This window comes from Anabrus simplex, chromosome 1 (assembly GCF_040414725.1).
Source record: "Anabrus simplex isolate iqAnaSimp1 chromosome 1, ASM4041472v1, whole genome shotgun sequence".
Classification (NCBI taxonomy): domain Eukaryota; kingdom Metazoa; phylum Arthropoda; class Insecta; order Orthoptera; family Tettigoniidae; genus Anabrus; species Anabrus simplex.
In genome coordinates, this window is record NC_090265.1 from 296237510 (window position 1) to 296264468 (window position 26959).

General features: G+C 38.7%; 1 protein-coding gene across 1 annotated transcript in view; it reads right to left on the reverse strand.

The window, feature by feature from the left end:
• Positions 1-26959, reverse strand: part of LOC136864453 (uncharacterized) — a 389628-nt gene that overhangs the window by 274324 nt on the left and 88345 nt on the right. Inside the window, exon 4 of the mRNA XM_068226219.1 lies at positions 5011-5203. Within this exon, the coding sequence (XP_068082320.1) occupies positions 5011-5203 (193 nt within the window). The remainder of the gene's footprint in view (positions 1-5010; positions 5204-26959) is intronic.

A 26959-nucleotide genomic window follows, 5' to 3' on the forward strand; every position in this document is an offset into this window, starting at 1 on the left:
AACTGAAGAAGTTAGAGTCATGATAATGGGTATTTAGAAGATCCTTTACTATTAAAGAAACAAGTATTTTTTGCGGGAAAGTTCACTTAGTGGGGGGGGGGGAGGAGTAGTGTGAAATGAAGTGAAAAAAGTAAATTACTTTTATGGGGATACTTATATCTCAAAACTGAAGGTAATAGACGTGAACATTGGTGTTTGGAATCCCCTTAAACATAAAGAAACAAGCCTTCTTTTAATTTTTTTTGGGAGGGGGGTGGCGGTAAATAAACTTAACGGCGGTGGGGTGTAGAAGGAGGTGAGATCAATTGATTTTACTCTTATTACTGTTCTTATAAGGATCCTCCGTTGCTCAGGCGGCACCGTGCCGGCCTCTCACAGCTGGGTTCCGTGGTTCAAATCCCGGTCACTCCATGTGACATTCGTGCTGGACAAAACGGAGGCGGGACAGGTTTTCTCCGGATACTCCGGTTTTCCCTGTCATCAGCCATTCGAGCAACACATAATGGTAATAATAATAATAATAATAATAATAATAATGTTCCGAACCGTCGTCAAATGTGCGGACCGCGCTGGTAACGGCTCCTGGACGGGTAATGACTAAGAATGCAGTCCGGCCGCGGGTTCAGTGCCGCCAAGGCACCCAATATGACACCACTCCGGATCTCCTGAAGGATTTTATCCATATTAAAAATGATTAAAGGAAAAGATGACAAAGATTTACGGACCCAACTGACCAGGAAGAATACCTGAGCCTAGCCCGGGAAGTACGAAATCGATTGCTGGAAAGGAAGATTGTAAAATGGGAGGAAACGTGCTGTAAAATAATAGAAAACGAGTCAGATTGGGAATTTTGGTGGATTCTCGCAGAAAACGAGTCAGATCGCGAATTTCGGCGGATTATATATCTAAAACAATAAGCATTCAATTATAAATTTCAGTATAATACCGTAGCGAAGCACGGGTGTCTTGCTAGTTTTATATATATATATAGACTAGCAAGATACCCGTGCTTCGCTACGGTATTATACTGAAATTTATAATTAAATGCTTAACGTTTTATATATAATCCTCCGATCTGACTCGTTTTCTGAGAGATTACGGCAAAGTTTCTCACATTTTTCAATATTTCTTTCCAACAATCGATTTCGTACTTCGCGAGGTAGGTCCAGGTATTCCACGCGGTCAGTTCGGTCCCTAAATCTTTGCCATCTTTTCCTATAAGCATTTTTAGTATGGATCAAATCCTGACGGAGATCCGGCGTGGTGTCGTCTTGGGTGCGTTGGCGGTACTGAACCCGCGGCTTGACTGTATTCGTAGTCATTACCAGGCCTGGACCCGTTTCCAGCGCGGTCCGCACAATTTGACGACGGTCCAGAACATTATAATAATTATTATTATTATTATTATTATTATTATTATTATTATTATTATTATTATTATTAGATGTTCTGGACCCCACAGCAAGATGCAAATTACATCTGCTACCATTGTCATTGTTGACAATGTGACCAGCACCATTGTCGCGCGTAGGCAATTGTGCGGGATTTCTGGCGATAGGAATGACATACTTCCGTGCATTATTGACCTTATTATAGAGGTGAATAATTTGACGGTCAATCTCATTCCTATCGTTTATTTCAAATGTGTTTAAATTTTTATTTATATGCCAGGAGAGTCTACTGTAATCTAAGAATGTTCTCCGAAGGAAAAGATGGCTATTGAAATCGAACCCAGGAAATATTAAAAATGATCGGTTTATGATCCGAATAAGTACATCGAAAATCTACAGCCTGTTTCCAGCCATTCAACAGGGTCAGGAATGGAATGAATAAAGCCCCATCTAGCGGCGACAGTAGGAATTGTGCCGGCTGCCGAAGCACTCCTCTGGGGCAATGAGCGATGAATGACAAATGAAATGAAATATTTTACAGTGTTGCTGGAATGAAAGATAACAGGGAAAACCGGAGTGTCCGGAGAAAACCTGTCCCGCCTCCGATTTGTCCAGCACGAATATCACTTGGAGTGATCGGGATTTGAACCACGGAACCCAGCTGTGAGAGGCCGGCGCGCTGCCGAGTGAGAAACGGAGGCTCCTTATAAGTACGTTATGAAAAGTAAAATCAATTGGTCTCACCTCCTTTTACACACCACCGCCGTTAAGTATATTTCCACCCCCCGCCCAAAGAAAAATTAAAAGAAGGCGTGTTTCTTTATGTTTAAAGGAGATTCCAAACACCAATGTTCACGTGTTTTACCTTCAGTTTTGAGATATAAGTATCCCTATACAAATATTTCACCTTTTTTCACTTCCTTTCACCCCCCCTCCCGCAGGTGAATTTTCCGGGAAAAATACTTGTTTCTTTAATAGTAAATGATCTTCTAAATACCAGTTATCCCGACTCTTAACTTCTTCAGTTTTTGATTTGTGTGTCCTCATGAAAGGAATTCAACTCCTTTTCACTCCCGCCGCCCAAGATGGTTTCCCCTTCGAAAAGCGTTTTTCTTTGTTTTTAAAGGAGAGCCAAATACCAATTTTCACGTCTGTAACAACTTAAGTTTTTATTAGATGTATGTATTCTCATACAATTAAGTCAACTAATTTTTCAATGCTTCCCCCCCCCCCTTCATTGGATTTTCCGAAAATACGTGTTTCTTTACTTTTAAAGCAGATTCCAAATATCAAATTTCACGTATGTAACGTCTTCATTTTTGAGATATCAGTAGCCTATTTAAAAGAAATCGACACCATTTTCAGTCACTTTTACACACATCCCCCCTTCTACCCAAGTGGTATTTCCGAAAACTAAAAATACACGTTTCTTTGTTTTTAATAGAGATAAAAATACCATTTTCACTTCTGTAACATGTTAAGTTTTTTGATGTATACTGTACATATTCTCATTTTAAAATTTCACCCCTTTTTATTTCCCCTTAAGTGGAGTTTCCAAAAACGAATCACCCATGTTTCTTTACATTTACAGGAAATTACAAATACCCACTTTTTACGTCTGTAACATTTTACCTTTCTCAGATATTCTGTAGATATAGTCTTTCAAGAAATTCACCCCAATTTTTCACTCCAGTAAACCGCCATTAATTGGATTTTCCAAAAACATAAAATACGTGTTTCTTTATTTTTAAAGGAGATCCCATATACAAATTCTCAGTTCTGTAATATCTTCAGTTTCTGAGATATATGTGTCCTCATAAAGAGATTCACCCTTTTACACCCCTCCTATTGGGATTTACAGAAAAAAAAATACGTGTTCCTTTATTTTTAAAGGAGATTCTATATACCAATTTTTACATGTTTAAACTTTTAGAGTTTAAAGATGTAGACACACTCATTTTAAAAATTCACCCCCATTTTCAACCCCCATTATTTGGAATTTCCAAAAACGAAAAAATACCTGTTTCTTTATTTTTAAAGTAGATCCCAAATACCAATTTTCAGGTCTGTAATATCTTCAGGTTCTGAAATATAAGTAGCCTCATTAAAGGCATTCAACCTATTTTTCACCCTTTTTCACCCTTCCTATTAGGATTTTCCGAAAACAAAAAAGTACGTGTTTCTATATTTTTAAAGGAGATTTCTAAATACCAAATTTTACATCTATAAACTTTAAACGTTTTGATATATAGATACACTCATTTCAAAAATTTCATCCCCCTTTTCACCCCCCATTATTTGGATTTTCCCAAAACGAAAAAATACCTGTTTCTTTATTTTTAAAGTAAATCCCAAATACCAATTTTCAGGTCTGTAATATATTCAGTTTCTAAGATATAAGTATTCTCTTCAAAGGCATTCAACCCATTTTTCACCCCTTTTCACCCCTCCTATTGGGATTTTCCGAAAACAAAAAAGTACGTGCTCCTTTATTTTTAATGAAGATTCTAAATACCAATTTTTACATCTCTAAACTTTAAAACTTTTGAGATATAGATGCACTCATTTTAAAAATTCACCCCCCTTTTCACCCTCGCATTAATTGGATTTTCCAAAAACAAAAAAATATGTGTTTCTTTATTTTTGAAAGCGATCAAAAGTACCAATTTTGAGGTCTGTAATATCTTTAGTTTCTGAGATATACGTATTCTCTTTAAAGGCATTCAACATATTTTTCACCCCTTTTCACCCCTCCTATTAGGATTTTCCGAAAACAAAAAAATACGTGTTCGTTTATTTTTAATGGAGATTCTAAATACTAATTTTTACATCTCTAAACTTTAAAACTTTGAGATATAGATGCACTCATTTTAAAAATTCACCCCCCCCTTTCACCCTCGCATAATTGGATTTTCCAAAAACAAAAAATATGTGTTTCTTTATTTTTCACAGCGATCAAAAGTACCAATGTTGAGGTCTGTAATATCTTCAGTTTCTGAGATATAAGTAGCGAATCCGGATTAAAGGCATTCAACCACTTTTTCACCCTTTTTCACCCCTCCTATTGGGATTGTCTGAAAACAAAAAAATACGTGTTTCCTTATTTTTAAAGAAGATTCGAAATACCAATTTTCACATCTGTAAACTTTTAAAGTTTTGAGATATAGACACACTCATTTAAAAATTTCACCCCCCTTTTCACCCCCTTAGCGACGGAATATCCAAAAATCCTCTCTTAGCGAGCACCTACATCTTAATATGAATATATCCCCAAAATTTCATTTCTTTATGTCCAGTAGTTTTGGCTCGGCGATGATGAATCAGTCAGTCAGTCAGTCAGTCAGTCAGGACAAGCTACTTTATATATATAGATAATTACATAACCTAGACATCATAAATAACCAATGACCTTGTGTGAAATCAATCAATGGAAGATACTTCCCCTGATTGGCTTACTGACTGGGAGGTAAGATTTTATGATGCTTCTCTAAATCAGAAAAAAATGTGCCAGAGCAGTACATAAAAATGAAAGGAGCATTTGGATGGGGAACATTTCGACTTCGAAATACCCTTCTTCAGGAAAAAAGTATTTATGAAATGAGTGATAGGATAGACTCACATTGCTTCTCACGTCCTCCTTCATGACGCAGCACGATGTTTCGACCATCTTCCCGACGCCACATAACGGTAGGTTTGGGGACACCTGTCGCCTTGCATCGCAGGTGAACAGAACCACCTTCAGGTGCAGTATTACCATCACCTGTGTCGTCATTCAGGATATCTGGCGGAACGACCACTCCTAAATGACCCATCTGTAATAATAAAGGAACATTTTATAACATCTTTTATTCCAATCTTGGTTGAAAGTACAGCAAATGTAATATTAATTTTAATACTTTCATGTTTCAGCTTTCTAGCTTACATACTAACCAATCAAGTTTTTCAACATTCATTTCCTATCGGAATAAAATTAAAATTATGAAGGTTACGTTTTTTAAGTTGAAATCTCCCGTTTCAGAATAAATCGAGACGTATGGACGAAAATAATCAACAACAAATTTTAAACTTTAAGATGTCATTATTATGATTAAACCCAAACTAACATGCGTACATACATACAATGTTTTCATTCCTTACCCATGAAGGGCAACGCGGGCCACCCAGTGGGCAGCATCCTGTCTCTGACCAAGATATGAGGCATTGTTGAGTTGAGTTAAAAATAGGTGAGATGGAAGAAAAGGATGCATACTATTCTGTGATGGATGAATTTATTGGAGGATTGTGTTCTGGGATATAAATAAGTTGGTGATGTGTGCATAACTTATGACAGCATTAATGTGAGAGGGTCTTTGTTAGAGAGAAAATGGAAGATTGCCGCTGGCTGTGGTATGGATGTGAACGAATGAGTCGGGGATTTGGTGATGATTGGTGAGTCGTTCTTTATTTAGATGAGCGCTTTGTAGTGCGGATGATGAAATTTGTTTTTTTTTCCTGATCTCTTGCGTGAAAATGTTTTAATGGCCCACCAACCCATTTGCCCATTTAAAATACCCAGATCGCTATGTCTAGGAGTACTACTATTGAATGAAAAGGGGGAGGAAGGATATGTGAAGTGGCGTTCAAACTAGAGTCTCGGTTTGTATGATGCCAAAATATATCTTGGAACTGCAGTGTGATATTTTCAAAGGCGACGGTCTTGTTTACTGTTGCTTGCAGGTGTGAAAGTATTCGAGAGTGGTTGTAGGGATAATATAGGGGATCTGATAAAGTCCTCGATAGAGGGGGAGGGAAGAGCGAGTAGCTAGGAGTAGCGGGTGTGTCTATAGTGCGCGAAGGTGCGGCTATTTCGGGATGATTTTGGGGATGAGGTGGTTGGGCTTCACAGCACCGGGCGTTGCTTGTGTGGGGTCGGAATCTCCACATTTGTTGCATCAGTGGGGTTTTTGGGTGTTGGGGCAATTAAAGGCTCTGTATTTCTATGAACAGTGTCCGCATTTAGGGGTGGTGGCATTGCTCTTTGATGTAGAGTGCTAATTATATTTGAGACAACGCTCGCAACATATGGGTTGCGGTGGAGGGGCGAGGGAGGCTTCCACCTTATGGTGGTTCCGGTGCGAGTATTGACGTCTTCTAGAGTCGATGGTAATATACTCACCATAAGCGTTTCTCCCGATGTAGTTCTAATTTGGAAGGGCTTACTGACTAGAACGTCTTCATCATTGAATTCTGCGATGATGGAATTTTCGGAGACTGTGCGATCCACCCTACCGCCGGCGCAGCTAAATAAGCTATGTGTAGTTGGAGGTGACAGAGTTTTTATGGTTGGCTTGCGACTGGGGTTTGAATGTTACGTTTGAGCTGAAATGAGCTGTTCCTATGGACTGCGTTAGGAGCAAGGCCGCTGTGTCCCCGTTCTTAAATGACAGTTCCGTTAGAGGTCTAGCGGATGTTCTCAATATCCTCTCCACACATGTTTAAACGTTGTAACGTTGTCAATACGTTATTGGGAGAGCGGTATTCTGAGGAGGAATTTCGCAGGAGAAAACATGTGTTCCAATGAGGTAGGCTGCGGTAATTCTGGGATTAGAAATAGGACATCTGGCTTTCAATATGAGGGAGCGCCCGGTGGCAAGGGAGGCACTATGCAAGGAGGCGGTCGTGATGTTAGTTCGGCGTATCCAGGGTCGTTGTTTGATCGGTGTGTGGATGATATGGTGATGTGGATTCATCAGCCAGCCAGCCGAATTCCTCTGGTAGTGAGGAAGGGGCTGTCTTCCTGAACTGATTCCGGGTACCTACTGAGTGGTTAGTGCCACTGTAATATAGGGAACCTTATTATTGGGGTCTGAAAATAATTATGACACTCCTCCTGTATGGTATGCGACGGTGGTTGAATTGGAGTATGCTGAGGTAGAGCAGGTGGTGTTGTTTGTGGTTGAGCCAGTGATATGATACGGTGATAGGGATGCATGGTTTGATGAAAGTTTTATGGGTCAGTGAGACCTAGTTCACTTGGAAGAAAGTGGCGTAACTGGATGGGCGTTGAAAGTTAGGAAGGATACCGGTCCGATGTGGTCCCAGGTCTTGGAAGAGGCGAACCAACCGACGCAAGTAGAACCAAATGGATAGGTTAGATGTCCCGTGGGTCTAGCTAGTTGACCCAGAAGGAAGGTTCGCAAGGCTGGAACCAACATCAGAAAGAGGTATGCGGTGAGGAGGAAGATCCCTTCGAAGATCCGCAAGAAATGAGAGTGAGACCGTTTGTGAGAGATATCTGGAGATGAAACCTCATACGAACACATTCAGTTCCTTTGTCTGAACACAGTTTAAAATGGCAATAAACCGCCGTACCAGATTTCTGTGGTAAGTTCCGCTAGATTGATTGCTGCTGTTCATTTCACGGAATAGAAACAATTTGCCAGTTGAAGGATGGTAACAACAATTGTAAGGTTTATTCTTGAGTCAGAATAAGTTTAGTAACTATTTCTTCTTCATCGCCTTCAGATTCAAGATAAAACATAAAGCTAAAGATAAAGATTCAAGATAAAACTTCATTTGGTAATAATAACCCTTTCATTCAAATTACCTCTCACTGTGATACAAAACTAGATCGTAATGCACCACGATAATCTGGCAGCATCACTTATAAATGGATGAAATAGTAACATCGCAAGGTGCTATACTTCATCACGTAATACTAAAACCTTCTACTACTGAATATAGCAGCAGGTTTTAGTATACTAAAGGACAGTTGCTTAGAGCCCGGAAAAAGAGCGGGGTTTCTCAAGGAAAGGACCATCGAACTCAGCCTGAGTCTTACCGTTGCCTACGTTACACTAGCGGCCGTGACAAGAGCAAGTCCAAACGTGGACCGTACTAGTTCTGCTATTATCCGCTAGGGAGCACTCGAATGCCCTGTCTCGTAGGTTATGCGCGAAGGGTGGATTATGGATAGGTACATAATTTTCTTTTTCTAGTCCCACTAGAAAATATTTTGAGAAGTTTCGTGATTATGGCTTACCTCTTAAAATATGACTGATGATGATTCAGTTTTCAAGTTTTCTCACGAAATTCCTGGAAATATAATTTTAATTGCTCATGTTCTTTGCATGATCATCGAGAAATCGTTTTGAAATTTTTGTCACAACTGTGTCACTGAGAATTAATTAGTCAAATTCGCAGCACTTAAAAGATTCTATAAATTTGGAGACGATACGATTCTTTAGTAACTTTAACACCAGGGCATGTCCCACATGTCTCAACGTCACTACAGAACATTTTTCGGAAAATATACAAATTTTATCAACGAATTGTCACTGAGAGCTGATGACAGAAGCTCTAAGTAGGAAGAACATTTTTTATTTTACTCTGCCACTCGAAGAAGATAGCCACGAATCATTACTGAAATCTAGAGTTAGATGTTAACGGTTTTTTTCTGAAAACAAAGAAACGAATACATTTGTGCTGATAAATCGGATTAACTATGAACTATCCTGTAAGCGTAGCTCAGATAATGCTAGATGCTACCTGAGTTGCATGTGGTGTAACATTTTTTAGATGCACATTTGTTCAATTCGTAAACTGCCGTTGGTAACCTGCCTTCAAAAGGCAAATCTAGAAGTGTTAGAACATCCTGAGGAATCGGAACTTGAGTTGTCTCTTGAACTACTCGTTATGCCTTGATGGAACCCAGTTCTTTGAAAGTCTGTGTTTCAGCATTAGAACAATAAGATGGATTTATTATTCTGGTTTTCAACGTTGTTTCCATAACACAGAGGTAAGATCAAACGCCCATCATGTCATTAAAACCTCCTTTCCTCCGAAAGTGTCTGAACAATACTTCTATATCGTCACTAGATAAATTCCTACTTAATACATTATGAAATCCGAATACATTTTATTGTGGCCCGTGTTGTGATGAGTGCTTCATAAGTTTCCATATTGATTTTGTTCTTATTGTTCTTCAAAAAGTGGCAATAACGGATTCGTCAGCCAATCGAGTCCTTCATCACTTACCTCAGAAAATAAAAGTTTGTGTTTTCTCCTAGAGATATACGCTTGCTTCGTATTGCATACATCATGAATGTCATGCCATTTTCTAATTATGTCAAGAAACTCTATGGTCTTCTGTAGACCCCCTTGATCTTATCTACCTCAGGAGCAACAGTAGGCAAACTCTTCAATACATCTCTCAGAAGGAGTGGTGCTACATTGCTGCAATTGAACATGCAAGACGAGTATTTGGTTGTACTTCGATGATTACACTTTCAGATCCTTCTGACAGCAAGTTTGGACAACAATCAATACAGGATGTGCCCACCACGAGCTGCAATACATTGATGAATTCGTCGAGGCATGGAGTCAATAAAGCCCTAGATCGCTTCCTGAGGAATTGTGGTCCATGCTTGCTGCACTGCACGGGTCAGTTGTTCGAGAGTTGTGGGTGGCTGAGGACGGTTGGCCAGTTGTCGACCCATCATGTCCCACACATGCTCAATAGGACTGAGGTCCGGGGATCTGGCGGGCCATTCTAAGGTTGTGATGTCGTGGAGAGCTTCTCTGGAACCCGGGCATTGTCCTGCTGAAACATCCCATTAGCAATTTTCGCCATTATAGGAACAACCACTGGGTTGAGTACCCCATCAACGTACTGTCGAGCAGTCATAGTGCCCTCAACAAGCACTAATTGTGATTTCACATTAAAGCCAATAGCTCCCTAGACCATAATACTTGGTGTTGGCCCTGTGTGCCTCTCGACAATAAGATCTGGGCGGCCCCTCTCCCCGGCACGTCGGCGCACACGATTCCGACGATCACTGCGGGCAAGACAGAAGCGCGATTCATCACTAAAGACGACCCTATGCCATTCGTCGATCCACGTCGATCTTTCTCGATACCAGGCCAGCCTTACACGTCGCTGTTGTGGGGTCAATGGAACACCTTCTGCGGGGACACGGGATCGTAAGCCAGCTGCACGCAGGCGATTACCAACTGTTTGTTGTGTAACGTGGGGTGCCACAGCTGCTCGAATTTGCGCTGCTGTTGCATGGGGTTCCATCCGGGTCATACGAATGATGCGGCGATCCTCTCCCACAGTTGTCTGTCGCGCTGGGCCTGTGCCAGGTCTACGAGTGTGGGTACCTTCATTTGACCACTGCTGCCATACACGTTGTACCGTAGATGCCTGTCGCTCAACACGTGCAGCAACAGTCCTTAGCGATAATCCAGCCTCACACAGCCCAATTATCCGAGGCCTCTCAAACGGCGACAGTTGTTGATAGCGTGCTCTTCTCTGTCGTCGAGGCCTTTTTGACGGGGAACACTTCACTGCACAGACTGCAAGTCAACTACGCTATACCAGAGTCCGTATACTGGAGTTGATTCTTCCGCGACCAATCACGTGGGGAGACCTGTAGCAACAATCCAATGGGTCTGAAACATTGATCGTTTACATACATACATGGCGTTGTTCCATATCTTGAAAATCAACACAAACGATCAATGCCTTCATGGTGTTGCAATTTCCATTTTCTTAAGTGTATATTTGGCCCTTTACACATGCACTTTTTCGAAGTTAGAAAAAGTGTTTCCCTCGTTAGGCCTCTAATATGTTTCACGACATGAACCCTCCATACATTATATAATAGTTTTACGTGTGAACTGGAAAGTAATTTACCTTCACGGACGAATTCTTTCACCAAGAATTGAGATCGCAAGTTTTTCAGGACACGACTGCTATCAAAACTTTAAAAAGGGACCTGTTTCCATCGTAAGGATATTCGATTTCTGGAAGAAGTGATCCATTACACATTTACTTCATTATGTTGACGTTAACTGAGCAGTTGTCAGTTTCAATTTTAATGATCTGAACATTGTTTGGTCAACTTCTGATACTACTTTAGTTATGAGGGTGTTCAGTTGTTCCTCACTTAATTGCAAAACAAAGTATAATGCGACAGGTATCCTTTAAGCCGTCGATTGTCCTCGCAATGAAAAACAGAGAAGCTTGTTAGCGATTTTGTCACTTCTGCCTACTTCTTCAATTTCTGTGTATCATAAATATTCGTTACGATTGCGATCATAAAGTATTTTAGCTGTAATCGCTGAAATCAATACACCATTTTAAAACTATGTAAACGAGTTAGTAAAGGTGAAGAAACACCTAAAACATTCACCAGTATTGATCTAGTTTGCGCGAGATTTTACTCACAATATTTACACAGTTTTTTTTTTTTTCGCGCAACTACGCTATGCAATCTTGGAAACAATTATTAATCTCTGCTGGAAATATTAGCACCCACAGACAGTTGCAACGCTTTTCCTTTTTTGACAAAACTATTATTACACTGTGCATTGTTTTACATACAAAGCCATGTAAACTAGTCGCGAAACAGGTCATAAACCTGACATGTAGCAGCTACAGCTGAAAAGAAAACGCTTGGCCCATGTTCTGAGCATGTCACGGCCGTTAATATACCGTGGGCAACCTCTGATTCGCTCTTCGGTCACCTGCTAATCGACTTGCTCGGAATTTGTCTCGGGCTTAAGCGTAAAAAACATCCTTTCAACTGAAGGGAGGGATAAAAGTCGCTGTCTAAAAATGTGAACTTTAAATTGCTCATAACTTTACAAAGTTCGTTCAGATTGGAGGTCCTATTTCGCGATGCACACTTCATAATGTTTAGGCACCGATTTCAAATGGAACATAACGACCTTCATCGATTTTCTCACACGACAGTTACACAAAAACTGAGGACGATTTTTGTGGAAAGCTTTTATTCCACTGTGTGCTATCACCTTTAAGAGGCGCTGGAACACCGCGACTTCGTGCTGAAAAAGGGGTTCATTAACATGGCAATAAATCCATTCATCCACCGTGCTTTAGAACTCTTAAATGCCAATCGACTGCGAGGAGATTCGATCCCGCAACCTAACTTACCGTGTTACTTTAACTAGTTATCTATGTTTCGGGTATTTGTAATGTACAGTCTGCAATATTATTTCGGATGAATACGAAGGAGAATTCTGCGTCACTAATGTGATAAAAGAGCGTTAATGCAAATTCATAGTGTTCACCCAGTAGATAGCTATATTCTTCGTTTCAGAATTGCAGCTTTGAATTTGAAATCTAAACGTGACTAGTTCATTGGTACCAAGCTCGTCTTTTCAGTCGTGAACATTGTTAATATCTATATGTTCTCATTTTTCTTAATTGTCAGTATATTGAAATGAAATGATAAAGCCCCATTATAATATGAACTTGGTTAAGCTAATAACACACATGTGGCAAGGAACGGTGAGACCTCCGGCTGAGGATAGCGATTCTCAGAGAGACCGATTGTTAACGATTTGCCGCAATATTTTTAAAATGGCATTTATCCTCTCCTTGTGATATTCTAACTGAAAACATTCACCGAGAGTTGGGAATACACGCAACAGTCACATAATTTAATCTTGCCTTTCTTATATTTAATTGAATGACAAGATCTATGTAAGTTAGTTGTAAACAGCATAACGTGACTCAGTATTATTAAACAAGTGTCACGGAACGATGTTGACTATAAAAGTATTTCCAAGGAACCACAGTAGATAAATTAAGATCATTAGTGAAGACGTCTCCACTTAAAGCACGACTGAAATTAACATTGTGTTTTTGATGTTATACTTTATTTTAGTTATATGAAGAATTGTACTGAAATAAATGGCTTGCTTCCAAGTAAAAATTAAATTCTCCATAGTATAAATACATACATTATATACAGTAATTCGTATAAATGAAATACTTCTTAACACTCTCTACCTGAAGTCCTGGCTTATATATTTATTTATGTCCTGATATCGGCTGTAACTACGGACTGAGACAACACATTTCGATTATAGATGTGTCGTTGGAAAGGAGATGAAGAGTTCATGAACGTATGTTTTCGTGGCTTATTTTATTAAAATAAATAAATATAATTATCTGGATTAAAGTCACTTATTTATTACTAAAGCAAAGCCGAGATTCATCAGGGCATGTGAAGTTCTACTTCTGACAGTGAATATATATAGTATGGTCGTGAATTTTAAGACTTTCAAGTACAATAAAAGACAACCGTAACTACTCGTATACGTCACACTCAGTCCGGTGACTTTGGTCAGAGGATTGTAATTGGTAAACTAATCGTGCAATCACAGATTCTACCACAGCAGCAGCCGCACGACATCAGACAAGAGTTTGTGCGCTAAATGAATCGTCGTTTCAGTACGATAACAACGAGCGCTAGCGACTTCTTCCCCAACGCTGGCTCGTGTACGCTAATGGTAAATTGCAATGTTCAGAGTCTTCATGCACGCTCTGTGGATATTGTTGGCGACTATGTAATGACTGATAAATGTAACTACCTAGCGCTCATCGAGACTTGGATTAGGGACAATGAAGGCGATTACCAAACGGCACTCCCACTACTTCATATTAGGTGTTGCGCGGGTCTCGAACACCATACCAGACGAGTTACGGAGCCTGACGTCAGGCTTGTCATTCACAAACCAGTATAAGAAATATTTACTTTACATTTAATTTCTCACTGCTATTACTGTTAAGTTGTGATTACGACGATCATTATTTATTTTTTCAATGCGCTTTATGCCGCAACGAAACAGATAGGCATTATGGCGACGATCGATTAGGAAAGGGCTTGGATTGCGAAGGAAGCGGCCATGGCCTTAATTAAGGTACAATCCCAGCATTCGCCTGCTGTGAAAATGGGAAACAACGGAAAACCATCTTCAGGTTTACCGACAGTGGAGTTCGAACCCAATGTCTCCGAATGCAAGCTCAGAGCTGCACGCTCCCAACCGAGCGGCCAACTCCTTGGTATTTTATTAATTTATTAATTATATTATTATTATTAACATCATCAAATTCGTACATTTACCTTTAAGTTATGTGCCAGTTCTTAAAATTATTTCCTAGTTAGATGAATTTGATGTAAGCCTAGTTGTTGGTTTAGTGTAAGAGAAGGCTTTATGACCTTAACTACGCCAAGCAAAACAAGGAAAATAAATAAATAAATAAATAAATAAATAAATAAATAAATAAATAAATAAATAAATAAATAAATAAAAGTAGAAATCGTCGGATATGAATACATAGTGCGACGAACTTCGGGATGCAACCCAACGACACACACTACCAGTGGAGTAGCTATATACCGAAATTTGTGTAGCAATAATTTGTGCGATCTGGGACTACATCAATACTCGGAAATACTTTTACAGTCAACATCGTTCCGTGGCACTTGTTTAATAATACTGAGTCACGTTATGCTGATTACAACTAACTTACGTAGATCTTGTCATTCAGTTAAATATAAGAAAGGCAAGATTAAATTATGTGACTGTTGCGTGTATTCCCAACTCTCGGTGATATTTTCAGTTAGAGTATCACTAGGAGAGGATAAAGACCATTTTAAAAATATTGCGGGAAATGGCTAACAATCGCTTTCCCTGAGAAGTAAAAGTATCCCCGAATCGCTATGATACTATTCTTGAAATTCTCCTCAGACACCACAGTTCAAACCTGACATTATTTCCAGGCTCCTCGCATTTATATTTCCCATCCGATCTTCTTCAATCAACACTTATTTGGGACTGATGATTTACAACCCAGGATGAAGCATATGGGCAACTTTTCACAAGACATAAACCGAAAAGAATGCCACGTCTATAATTGTTATTTTCTTTCAAACCTCAACAGTATTAGTTTGCAAGGCGTCAGTAGTCTTCCATGCTCCCGCCGTTCATGATCATTCCATTCTTTTCGACGACACTGGGATATCTATTTTTCATTTCGGTACTATTTCGTACTCTCCTATGATCATTGCTATGTAGGACTGATGATGCCTTTACTTTCCCCACAGGTTCCTCGCAAAACTTGAGATACCGTCGTTTGCCTCTAAAGATGAATATAAACAAGCTTGTTTTTGCCGATGTTTAAGAAGAAGTTAGGTGTAACTAAGCTAGTACAAGAAATTAATGAACTTAATCTACTTCACGAAAGTATAAAACAACGTTAATAATACGTTTTGAAAAGGTTTTAATGGACCACTCCTAAGTATATTATCTCAATACTACCATCGAAATTCTATTTAAGAAATTTCAGGGTTTTTAATATATATCAGTTTTTATGTTGATTTAGAGAATCAAAGCAATCAGTGCAAGGAGAGGTATCGCCACTAATATTAAAACTATTTTGATTATTTGGTCAAAATATTTATGAACATTACATTAATGCTGCACATTTAATATTCTGAGACGCACTGTATAAATCATACACAATGTGCCAGAACAAAAATACGGAGAATATAGCTTTCGATCGGCCGATATGGTGAGTTAGGCCTACTTCCTACGACTGCCCACAAATGTTTGAACAGCAGCAACAAAGGTACGAGTACTATAGCATCGTAGAATGGAACGAGAGAATCCGAGTAGTGATCACAAATATAAATACAACACCATGGATCCTTGTTATATCTGGTATTTCAGTATTGTGGCAGAGCTGGAATTGGTAGCTCCATCCATCAAACTGACAACTCGACAGACCACTTGCCAGTGACTGGATGCCTATGATGATAGTCGTAACCACACTTATCAGTGAATTCATTAAGAGGAAGGGAGTAAAGAACACCATAGACCTTGACCTAGGAGCTGGAAATGTTATTCATACACTGTATGTAGTGTTCTCTAAACAGTTATTTACATGAAACGGCACTCGTGGTGTAGAATCCCTCGGTCGTGAAGAAGATGAGGAGTCGGGACACATGGTGCTTCATCCAATCTCTTTCACAATAATTTGCCGACATCAATGGTGCAGTTGGTTATTCTTTGACTTCTGCTCCCAGAATAATGTGTTCGATCCTGTATCAGATTGCCGGCATTGGAGACATTGAAATGTGACTGCTCTGTGTAATGGTTCTCCGCAAATATAAGGAGCTTCTGCGAGTCAAAATTCCGACACTTGGGCGTCTCCTGAGGTTTGTATAAGTTGATGGGATATTGAAAATGATTATTATTATTATTATTATTATTATTATTATTATTATTATTATTATTATTATTATTATTATTATTAACAAAATCATTCGGCTGCTGTCCAGTACAAAATATATCCCGTCAATGAGTTGTTCAGCATCAGTGCGAATGTGAATATCCGATTGAGAATGTAGGTATCGATTAACAAAGCCAACTGAGGAGCGGAACTTGGACTCAAGTGTTGTCACATTTTCAGCTCTGTTCTTTAGAGAAAAGATATATATATATATATATATATATTGCACCCGTCATGCCGGGCTCAGCTCGGCCGGTGAGCGAGGATCTCCAGGGGGTAGATCGTTCGCTTATCGGCTGTGCGAAAATTTTAAAGTACAGGGATAGATGATGAACTAGTGGCAAATGAGAGAAAGCTAAATAGGTTTTACACATTTATTACAACTACTGCTCTTCTCAAACTTTACAATAATTTACAAAATCTAGGGATTTTTTTATATGATTTGTCTTCTTTTATGTCGTAATCACATAGACACTTCATCGATAAACGGAACAGCAAATGCCTGAATCTGTAAATATAATATTTATATTTTTAGTTGAAAATTAATTAAATAATTAATAATAATTAATTCGAGATGATCTCTCCCATTGATAATTAAATAACTTGAAAATAAACTTCCTTCCTCCAAGGATTTAACTTTAACCAAGTTTGAAAATGATCATTTTCACTCCTCTTTGAAAATTAAATAAAAAATTTTCTCCCATGAAATTATGGTTAAATAGCCTTCCTTTACCTTTAAATTAATTAATGAACTCTATTTTATAATTATTTAGTAGTTGATTTTCACATAATAGCTTGGAACTTGACATCATGTCAACCTACATTTATCCATTAATTGAAATAATTAATTAAGTAACTCTTACAATTTTGATTTTGTGAGTTCAATCCACTGACATGGCCTATACTTATTTATGTGTATTCGTTAGTTAAGACCCTATTCTTCCTTAAAAACGAATAAAATTCACTAAAGGTTTAAATTATGTCAAATGGTGAACCACTAAATTTGGCGTAAAATAGGCCAAAATTTCACGAAACAACGAAGAGCATCATCACAAATATGGATTGAAAAAATACATTAAGTAAAATACAGACAAATCACACACACTACACTCACACAAAGATACACGGAAATATTATATACATATTTACACGAACGCTAGCCCTTGATTATTAATTTTCATGTTTAGTCAAAGTTAGGAAAATTATTCTCATGATGACACTATCGTGGCGACCTCCTCTCATCAACTTGAAATGTGATAGAGCAATGATTATCACTTTATTAAAGAACTCAGTTATACGACGATGTTCAGGCAACATTTACGAACAAAAATCATCCAAAATCATCGACAAAATTGCTTAAACACAGGTCAGAATTAACATTCCGCGCACGCGGTTCATGAGCTGCGATATTTATTTTTACTTCTCCACCATAATTGTGACTCTCGATTAATCTGCACTCACAACGAAGAAATTACGTCAAGTAACATATTTCCTTCTTAAATTGACTCAATAATGGATGCACAGCTCATCTGCTGAATTCAATAATATCCATCTACCCGTCAACTAATTATCACAGCACAGCAAATATATAAAAATGTATCGGTCAGATACTGCCATTTCCCAGGCCTAAATTAATATAAATGAGCGCACATCAACCTTATTCAATAATAACTAATATTATGCTCATGACCTTAGGTATTCTTTTACGCGATAATTAAGTTAATTTATTTTTATTATTATTATTATTATCATCCCTGGCCACGCAAGATCATACATGCGGAAGCTACTGCACAACAATATTTCAGATGACTCTATTGCACTCGAAATTCAACCATACGTCGCATAATTGAGGAATGAACTCTGACATAATAGAATACACGAAATTACTGTCCCATTTGATCTCAATTCAAGTCTAAAAATATTCAAATAGTCTGGTTTAACGTTGAGGTCATATTACTTTTATTTCTCCTGCCACAATGAACTCGGGACAGTTGAAACACTTCTCGATGACATTCACTCAAACAAACTAATAGGTTCAAAATACTCACACACTCTCAAACTACCTTCACCAAGAAAGAAGAGGCGGAAAAATTCTAACTAATAGAAATTTTCTAAACAAATAAGTAGAGGCTATATCATTACAATTACATTTACAGATAGAAAGAAAGAATAACAATGTTTAAATATTACTTGGTGGTGACTGTCGGTCGTAGAATTCGGGCTGATGACCTAGTGCATTAGCATATTACGCACCATCGATCCTGGTCACGCCCGTCTGGACTGCCTTACATTTTACTCGTGCATTGAGGACATGCTGGCGCGCTGGAAATCACACCATTCACCTCGTAAGAAGACAGGCATCCTGACTTGAACTCGAACCAGTGATCTCTTCTGTGGAAGTTCTTGTGAAAGCTGAAACTGAAAATTACGTCTGAGACAAGTCCAAAACACACACCGCTGTTTGATAAGATGGAAAAGTAACTTATCTTTTAAGATCTGTTGAATTGTAAATGGAATCCGTAAACATCTGAACTGCTGTTGCAACAAGTTGTAGGCTCTGAATAAGACGAAGTTCCCCAGTAAGCGAAGTGCGTCTTCTCCCGTCCGTAGTTGAAGATAGAGTAATTCTCCACACGTCGCGTTCAGAGGTAGAAATTTCCGAGTAAAGTTTCCTTAGGAAAATCCATAATTCACCGTCTTAAGACAGGGGCGCGTCTTTTCCTTATAAGCGATTGGTTAATTCATTAACTTCGCACCAAATTGATCGCTTGATTGGCTGCCATAGTCAGACGTCATACACCTTCACTAATATCGATCGAGCACTTGACACACATTCTGCCTGGTCACGTGGCATTCACGGCTGATTTGAAGGTTATTTGGCTAGCTGTAACTTCGCTCTCCCCTCGTTCGCCCTTGGCTGGAATTCCCGTACACCTGGTGTCTAGCTCAGCCGACTCGATGTGTTAAAACTCCCTTCCTGGTTCACGAAATAATGTTCCAACACACAGTAGAAATAAAATATTCTCCAATGATTTTTACCACTTTTGAAGGGGACAATATATATATACATAGATAGGTAGATAGATAGCTTTATCGTGGAAAAGTTAGGGACATCTGTCCCTGTCTTACACTTAACCAGTATCAAAATAAGGCTGATAACTAAATAATTATACCAGGCGGCTCACAGCGCCGTAATTTACACTTACAAATATCCCGCATGCACTAGTGATGCATGGGATGCCTGATCACTTGTTTTCGAAGGAGTGCTACAACGTGCTGTATTGTGGATGTTCTGAAACAAATAGCAGTCATTTTACTGCACACGTTCCATAGGAGGGTACATTTGTAAATATGCCAAAGGTGCAGAAAAGAAAATTTAATAACTTATTAATCTATACACGTGTATACATTCCACTCTATAAAAGAGTTTTTATGAAACAAAAACTAATACTGTTTGGGGAAATACGTGTGTAGAAGGAAGACTTCTGTTTGGACCTTCTGCTGCATTCTCACCAGATTCTCCAAAGATTAAAATGATGTATGTATATTCGTCTTTGCTGAACACACTAGCCGTTGCCGATATACAGACAGCAAATTTAGTGCTGCTGTACAGTGGTACATATATCCAGCCTAGTACTATGCGGACGTAAACGAGGTTTACTAATTCAAGGGGTTGCATTAGACGGGTAGCGCTGAGGAACATGCAGCGAGCGACCGCCCAGTTGTTATCTCCTCATATTCTGACGTAACCTGCCTACTGGAAGTATTGCCTCTGTAAAAAATAGTTAGTAGGCATCCAATTCATCATTTGTGCATGCGGGGCGAGCTGCCTGGTATATTATTAAAAAGTAACCTAACTCGAACTTAAACTATTGAACCATTGCTAACAGTAACTACGGTAGCTGTACATTAAAATAACAAAAGTAAAGGGGAAAGAGCACAATAATACAGAAACGGGTGCAGTTTTTAAGACATACATCTATATATATAAAATAAGAGTTTTGTCTGTACATTGCTCAGAATTTGAAAAGGATGGTATTTCTGTATCAGTCGTGCCCACAGTAACAAGGAAATGCACTTTTTACTTTTCCGTAATTTCTGTCTGTCTGTCTGTCTGTCTGTTTGTCTGTCTGTACGCGCATCACGAGAAAACGGCTGAATAGAATTTAATGAAAATTGGTATACAACGTCGGGTAATAAGTCGCTACAATCTAGGCCATAAATAATTTTATTCACGTTGACTGAAATGGTCGTTTAGGGGAAGACCTAAAATTTCATTCTCAAATATTTATATTATTAGTGATCATATCATAATGAAAATCGGCATACACAGTCGGGGAATAAGTCGCTATAATCTAGGCCATAAACAATTCTATTCACCCTGAGTGATATTGTTTTTCAGGGAAAGGCCTAAAATTTAATTCTCAAATATTTGTTATTAATCGTCGTATCTTAACGAAAATAGGTAGGGGAAGTCGAGCAATAAGTTGCTATAATCTGGTCCATAATTAATTGTATTCACGCTGAGAAAAATGGTTGTTTAGAGGAAGGCCTACACTAGAATTCTCAAATATGTATGTTATTAGTGGTCCTGTCTTGATGAAAATCGGTAAGCAAAGTCGGGGAATAAGTCGCTGTACTCTAGGCCATAAATAATTTTATTCACGCTGTATGGAATGGTAGTTTAGGGGTAGACAAATATTTCATATTAGAGGTGTAATCGATAAATACTACATAACAACAAATACTACATAACTTTTATTGTTCTACTTTAACTAAGGTTATAGAGTATTAAATTTCCTACCATTCGTGTCTTATACATTGTTACCGTACCGGGTGTGATCGCAAAGATATTGTTACCAAGTCCTTATCAGCACCGAGTCACGAGAAAATGGGTAGACAGGATTTAATGAAAATCGGTATGTAAAGTCGGAGAATAAGGAACTGCAGTCTACGCTATAAATAATTTTATAAGATGCCCTAAGATCATAGAGTAGAAAGAAAACTAAATGTGAAGGCCTACAATATAGCTCAAAAAACTGATCAATAATAACATTATATTGACAATTGTTTGTTGTGATGTGCTTTGTCTTCTGTTGCCACTCATATCCGATACCGAGTACTGTATTTTTTTTTTAAACTAGCGATTGTACCCGTGCTTCGCTACGGTATTCTACATTGTATTCGAATATCGAAGTAAATAGTGTACATGCAGTAAATAAGATTGTTTTAAAATTGCATGTCTCTTAGCGTTATCCGAGAAAGAGCATGGGGAGGTCCCCGTACGTTGTTTCCAATGTAAAGTGTTTGTTACGGGTTTGTGATATAACGGCAAACTCACTTGTCTACTGCTATTCACAATCGAGTTGGGAAGTTTACATTATAATTGCAGGCCCCATTGCCTACTACGCGGACAGAATCGATTTGGGGAGTTTTCGTTAAAATGGCAGCCCCCTTTCCTACTTCCAGACAGACTACAGTTGAGGAGTTTCTATTATAATGGTAGGCAATTACCCTACTATCACTCGAAATTGAGTTGTGCAGTTATCATTATAATGCCAGGCCCATTTTCCTACTGCCAGCCAGCTTACTGCCAGTCACACCAAGTTGGTGAGTTTCCATCAAAATAGCAGGCAACTTTGCCTAATGCCAGTCACATTTTAGATGAGGACATTTCTTTACAATGGCGGGCACCCTTGCCTACTGCCAAACACAATCGGGTAGGGGAGTTTTAAACAAAACTGCATGCTCACTTGCCTTCTGCAAGTCAAATGGAGAAGGGAACTATTCATTACAATTGTCGGCCTTCCTTACTAATGACAGTTACACAGGAGTTGGAGAAGGAACCCTTTCCTACTGCCAGTCAAAGTCGTTGTGGGGAGTACTGATTACAATAGCAGACACACCCTTTCTCGATCGCTAAAAATCGACATCAGTGAATATATATAGATCGACATACGAAAGTATATGCGTGTTTACAATATTGAAGACCTTCATTTACAGATTAACTGCTACTAAACGTACGTCATATCGACAAAGGATTATACCATAAGACACGCCGGATTTAGTGGCCTAAATGGCTGGTCCTATGATATGTCATCTATTCTTGGGTCAGATTGAGTTAGAAACGTGGAACAGGGTAAAGGTTTTGTAAGATTATCTCACATTACATTACTTTTCGGATAATTATGTGACAGCTACATACATAGCATTTTGCTCACATATGCCTACTGGGTGGGCCAATTTTCGTGAAGAGTTTGATGATTCTGTATTTCATATAAGTAATTGAAAGTATGAATTATGCATGTGAAAATTCTAAATTGACTTAACATCGATTAATAGAGAAAAATCAAACGTAAAAGGGATACAAATACGGCAAAAAGTCATAAGACCAAGGTTGTATATCATTCCAAATTGAACGGAGATTGTGCAATCCGTTATGTGATAGGAATTTCCGAATGTCTGCACCATCATTAAAATTGCCTGCATATTTCGATATTCTTCGGGGATAAAAAGTGAAAAATTTAATGATCTAGGATGTTTTCTGTTCGTTACAGGCTAAAACGTATAATTTTGTCAAATTTCAATCATCTTCTTTTCCTTCTGGCAGATTATGCCGCAATCTGGATTTTGGGCGAGGCGGGTAAAAATTAGGACATTCAGGAAACTAAACCAAAAATTATGGAGATGGTCATTATTACCCCTTAAAGGGAAAGCTGTACGAAAATTTCGCCAAAATAGTCAGTGTAGAGGCACACAGTCGTTACGATTTGATTTATATAGATAAGGAATCTGCTCCATGTAAAACACCTTTTGAGCTATGTCCGCTGGACTTAACCTGCAAAACTGACCATTCATGATATCTCCCTTATTAATCCTCCTGACGAAAAAATGCACCTGAAAAAAAAAAGGTTTAGAGGTGGAATTCCATCTCGTTTGGTCGATTTCCAGTCAGGTTGGTCTTGTTCTGTATATATTGTGGAAGAGTAAAATCACCATTTGTGTTCCCTATAAACCGCCAGTCCATTCCGGAACATGAAATGTTATTTATGTTTAAAACCTAACTTTGGACAGGTGGATGCTAAATATAAATTTTGGTCGAATGTCTTCAGTAGTTTTCAAGTTGTAAGGAATACGCTTTACACGCACCCGCTCGTGAGTCAAGTCCGATGGGACTTGTACTGAAAAACGGCCCGTTAATGATATCTCCCTTATAAATCCTCGTATCGAAATGATGCACATGAGAAGAAAGGTTTAGAAATTAATTTCTACCAAGGTAGGTAGATTTCTATTAAGTTTGGTTGTGTATATTTTGTGGAAGTGCAAAATCACTGTTTCGGTTTATCAGTTCAGGGATTTAGAAACAATATTTGCCCAAAAACCTATCAAGGACAGGTGTATTCTGAATATGAGTCTCCCATTTTCACACCAGGCAAATGCTGGGGCTGTACATTAATTAAGGCCATGGCCGCTTCCTTCCAACTCCTAGGGCTTCCCTATCCCATCGTCGCCATAAAACCTGTCTGTGTCGGTGCGACGTAAAGCCCATAGCAAAAAAAAAATATGAGTCTTGGTGGAAATACATCCAGTAGTTTGTAGCACTCGCGTAAATACGGCGTAATTAAGGAAGAACATAATACAGTTAAGAAAGTTGAAAGTAATAGAAAATGGATTATAACTTGAGGACAGCCGGATAACGACAAGTATGTAAATGCCAAGTGAATGTATTGGAAAATCAAATGCCTCTCAATAAATTATGCTAGTGTGAGTTATGGATATAATAAAGCGGTAACAGTGGAGAAATTTATGTCCAGTGATTCTTAGGTAAACAAATAATAAGAAGATGACTAATGGTGTTATTACTTAATCTATTCGAGGGCAGTTATAACATCCAACGATATTCCGCCAATATCCCGCGGATAGGCCGATTGACGCCTCTTTTGCCTTCTACCCAAGGAACAACCACGAATTTAAATGCATGATGAGGAAAATGGCAATACGTTACTTCCCTGCTGGCATGCAGTCAGAGACGTTGCCATGGTAACCTGTAGGTTCGTTGTCGGTCTATCGGTCACTCACTGCAGAGCATGATACGAGCGGAAAATTGTAAATTTCTCCGTCATGTGAAGAGTAAGGTAAATTATGAACATAACGAAAGTTGTTTATAATGAAGAGACGTTTCACGTACGGTAAACGAAGTTTACAGAAAATCAATAGTATAAGAGAAAATGGAGGAAAACCATTCTGGTTTTCCTATAAACCCCCCGTCTGTTCAAAGATTTTAAAATGATATGCATATCGGAACCTTCCCCTGGATGAGTATATTCTAAATATGAAGTTTGGTTGAGATCTATCCAGCCGTTTCGAAGTGATGGTGGATAAACCATTCAGGTTTTCCTATAAGCCCCCCGTCTATTCAAAGATTTTAAAATGACATGCATATCGAAACCTTCCTCGGGATGAGTATACTCCAAATATGAAGTTTGGTTGAGATCTATCCAGCTGTTTCGACGTGATGGTGGAAAAACCATTCAGGTTTTCCTATAACCCCCCCGTCTATTCAAAGATTTTAAAATGACATGCACATCGAAACCTTCCCCGGGATGAGTATGCTCTAAATATGAAGTTTGGTTGTGATCTATCCAGCCATTTCGACGTGATGGTGGAAAAACCATTCTGGTTTTCCTATAAACCCCCCGAGTATTCAAAGATTTTAAAATGATATGCATATCGAAACCTTCCCCAGGATGAGTATACTCTAAATATGAAGTTTGGTTGAGATCTATCCAGCCGCTTCGACGTGATGGTGGAACAGACAAACAGACAGACAAACAGACAAACAAACAAACAGACAAACAGACGCGAAACGTAAAAACCACCGATTCGGGCTTGAGTTGACCTAAAACGGATAAATATCTGAAAAATTGGCAAAACAAACGAAATTACAGACAGCGGACCCCCTACAGTTTTATTTATGTAGATTTGGCTCAAGTCGCACCGACATAGTTAGGTCTTATGGTGACAATGGTATAGGGAAGGTCTAGGAGTGTGATGAAAGCGGCCTTGGCCTTAATTAAGGTATAGCCCCAACATTTGCCTGGTGTGAAAATGGGAATCCACGGAATAACATACTCAAGGCTGCCGACAGTGGGGTTCGGATCCACTATCTCCAGGATGTAAGCTCACAGATGCGCGCCCCTAATCACACGGCCAACTCGCCCAGTCGTACGAATGTAACAGTCTACCTAAATATTGGCGGGAAGTAGCTGGGGAGTTAGATAACTTTCTTCTTTAGCATTCCATTCCCCTGGTTCATAAATTTTACGATACTACTGGTACGTAACACACTGGTTCATCATAGCATTCGAGCTATTCAGTCCCTACTCTGAGTCACTTATTGGAATGAGAAGTGTGCATATTTAACGGAATAATGGCAGAGAAGCGTTCTCAGCTGTCTGCGGCCTGGTCATTCCAGCTCTGGAACTTTGAACATTTAGATCGGCTGTTCGTTAAAAGTGAGGAAATGTGCGGTTTTTCTTTTGATCGAGTATTTTATGAGATAACATTGCTTTTAATCGCTACATTCCTACTGACGTTTTTGTAATGACCTATATTGACTTCAGTTAGGAAAATCAAAAGTCAGTCTTTCTGAGAATCCCGTAGCGAATCACAGGTACATCAGCTAGTATACAATAAATTTGTAAAAACAAAAGGAAAATTACTAAACAAAATATAATTATCCGTGAAATATAAGACTTTTCGTATGAGTTTCCAACCAAGTTAACAAAGGTACAGTGGAAGAAAAATTAGATGGGAGGAAGAGGATTTAAAATAAAAGAAGACGAGGAATTTGGAAAGTAATTATATCTTGCTGCCTTGCTATTTGTATCCATCAGATATTTTGCGCACTTTTACACTTCTTGGACAGTGACACGGATTTGTTTAAAGAGAAAATGCGTTACTTTTCAATTACCGTAAACAAATATCCATTTTACCTGTTATTTGATATGCATTATAAAGCAATGCGTATCACTATGTTGACAGTATTGGTTAGGTTGGAAAATTAGCTTGATTCATCTCTTATGAGAAAGAATTCTATATACTACAACGTACAAAACATCTACCACCTCTGATGTCTTCCCAGGAATTGCACCGAGCTCGGTCTAGTTTGGATAATGTAACAGTAATACTCTTGAGCATGTAGGACAGACAGTGGTATTGCGTTACGTCGTATGAAGCAGGACGTTGTGGTTGATGTATATCGATAACAACGTGCTAGTGTTTGTACAGGTTGACTGGGGTATATAATATGGAAGCTGAACCGTAACCGGCCTTTGTCTAACTAACTGTAAAAGTCAAGGAATTATTCACCCCTAAGGTATCACACTCTTTGCTATCATATCCAAGTCCGTATCAGATGAGTTGCTAGTTCAACAGACATACGATATGTGTGTGTATAATTTATGCAAACTAAAATCTG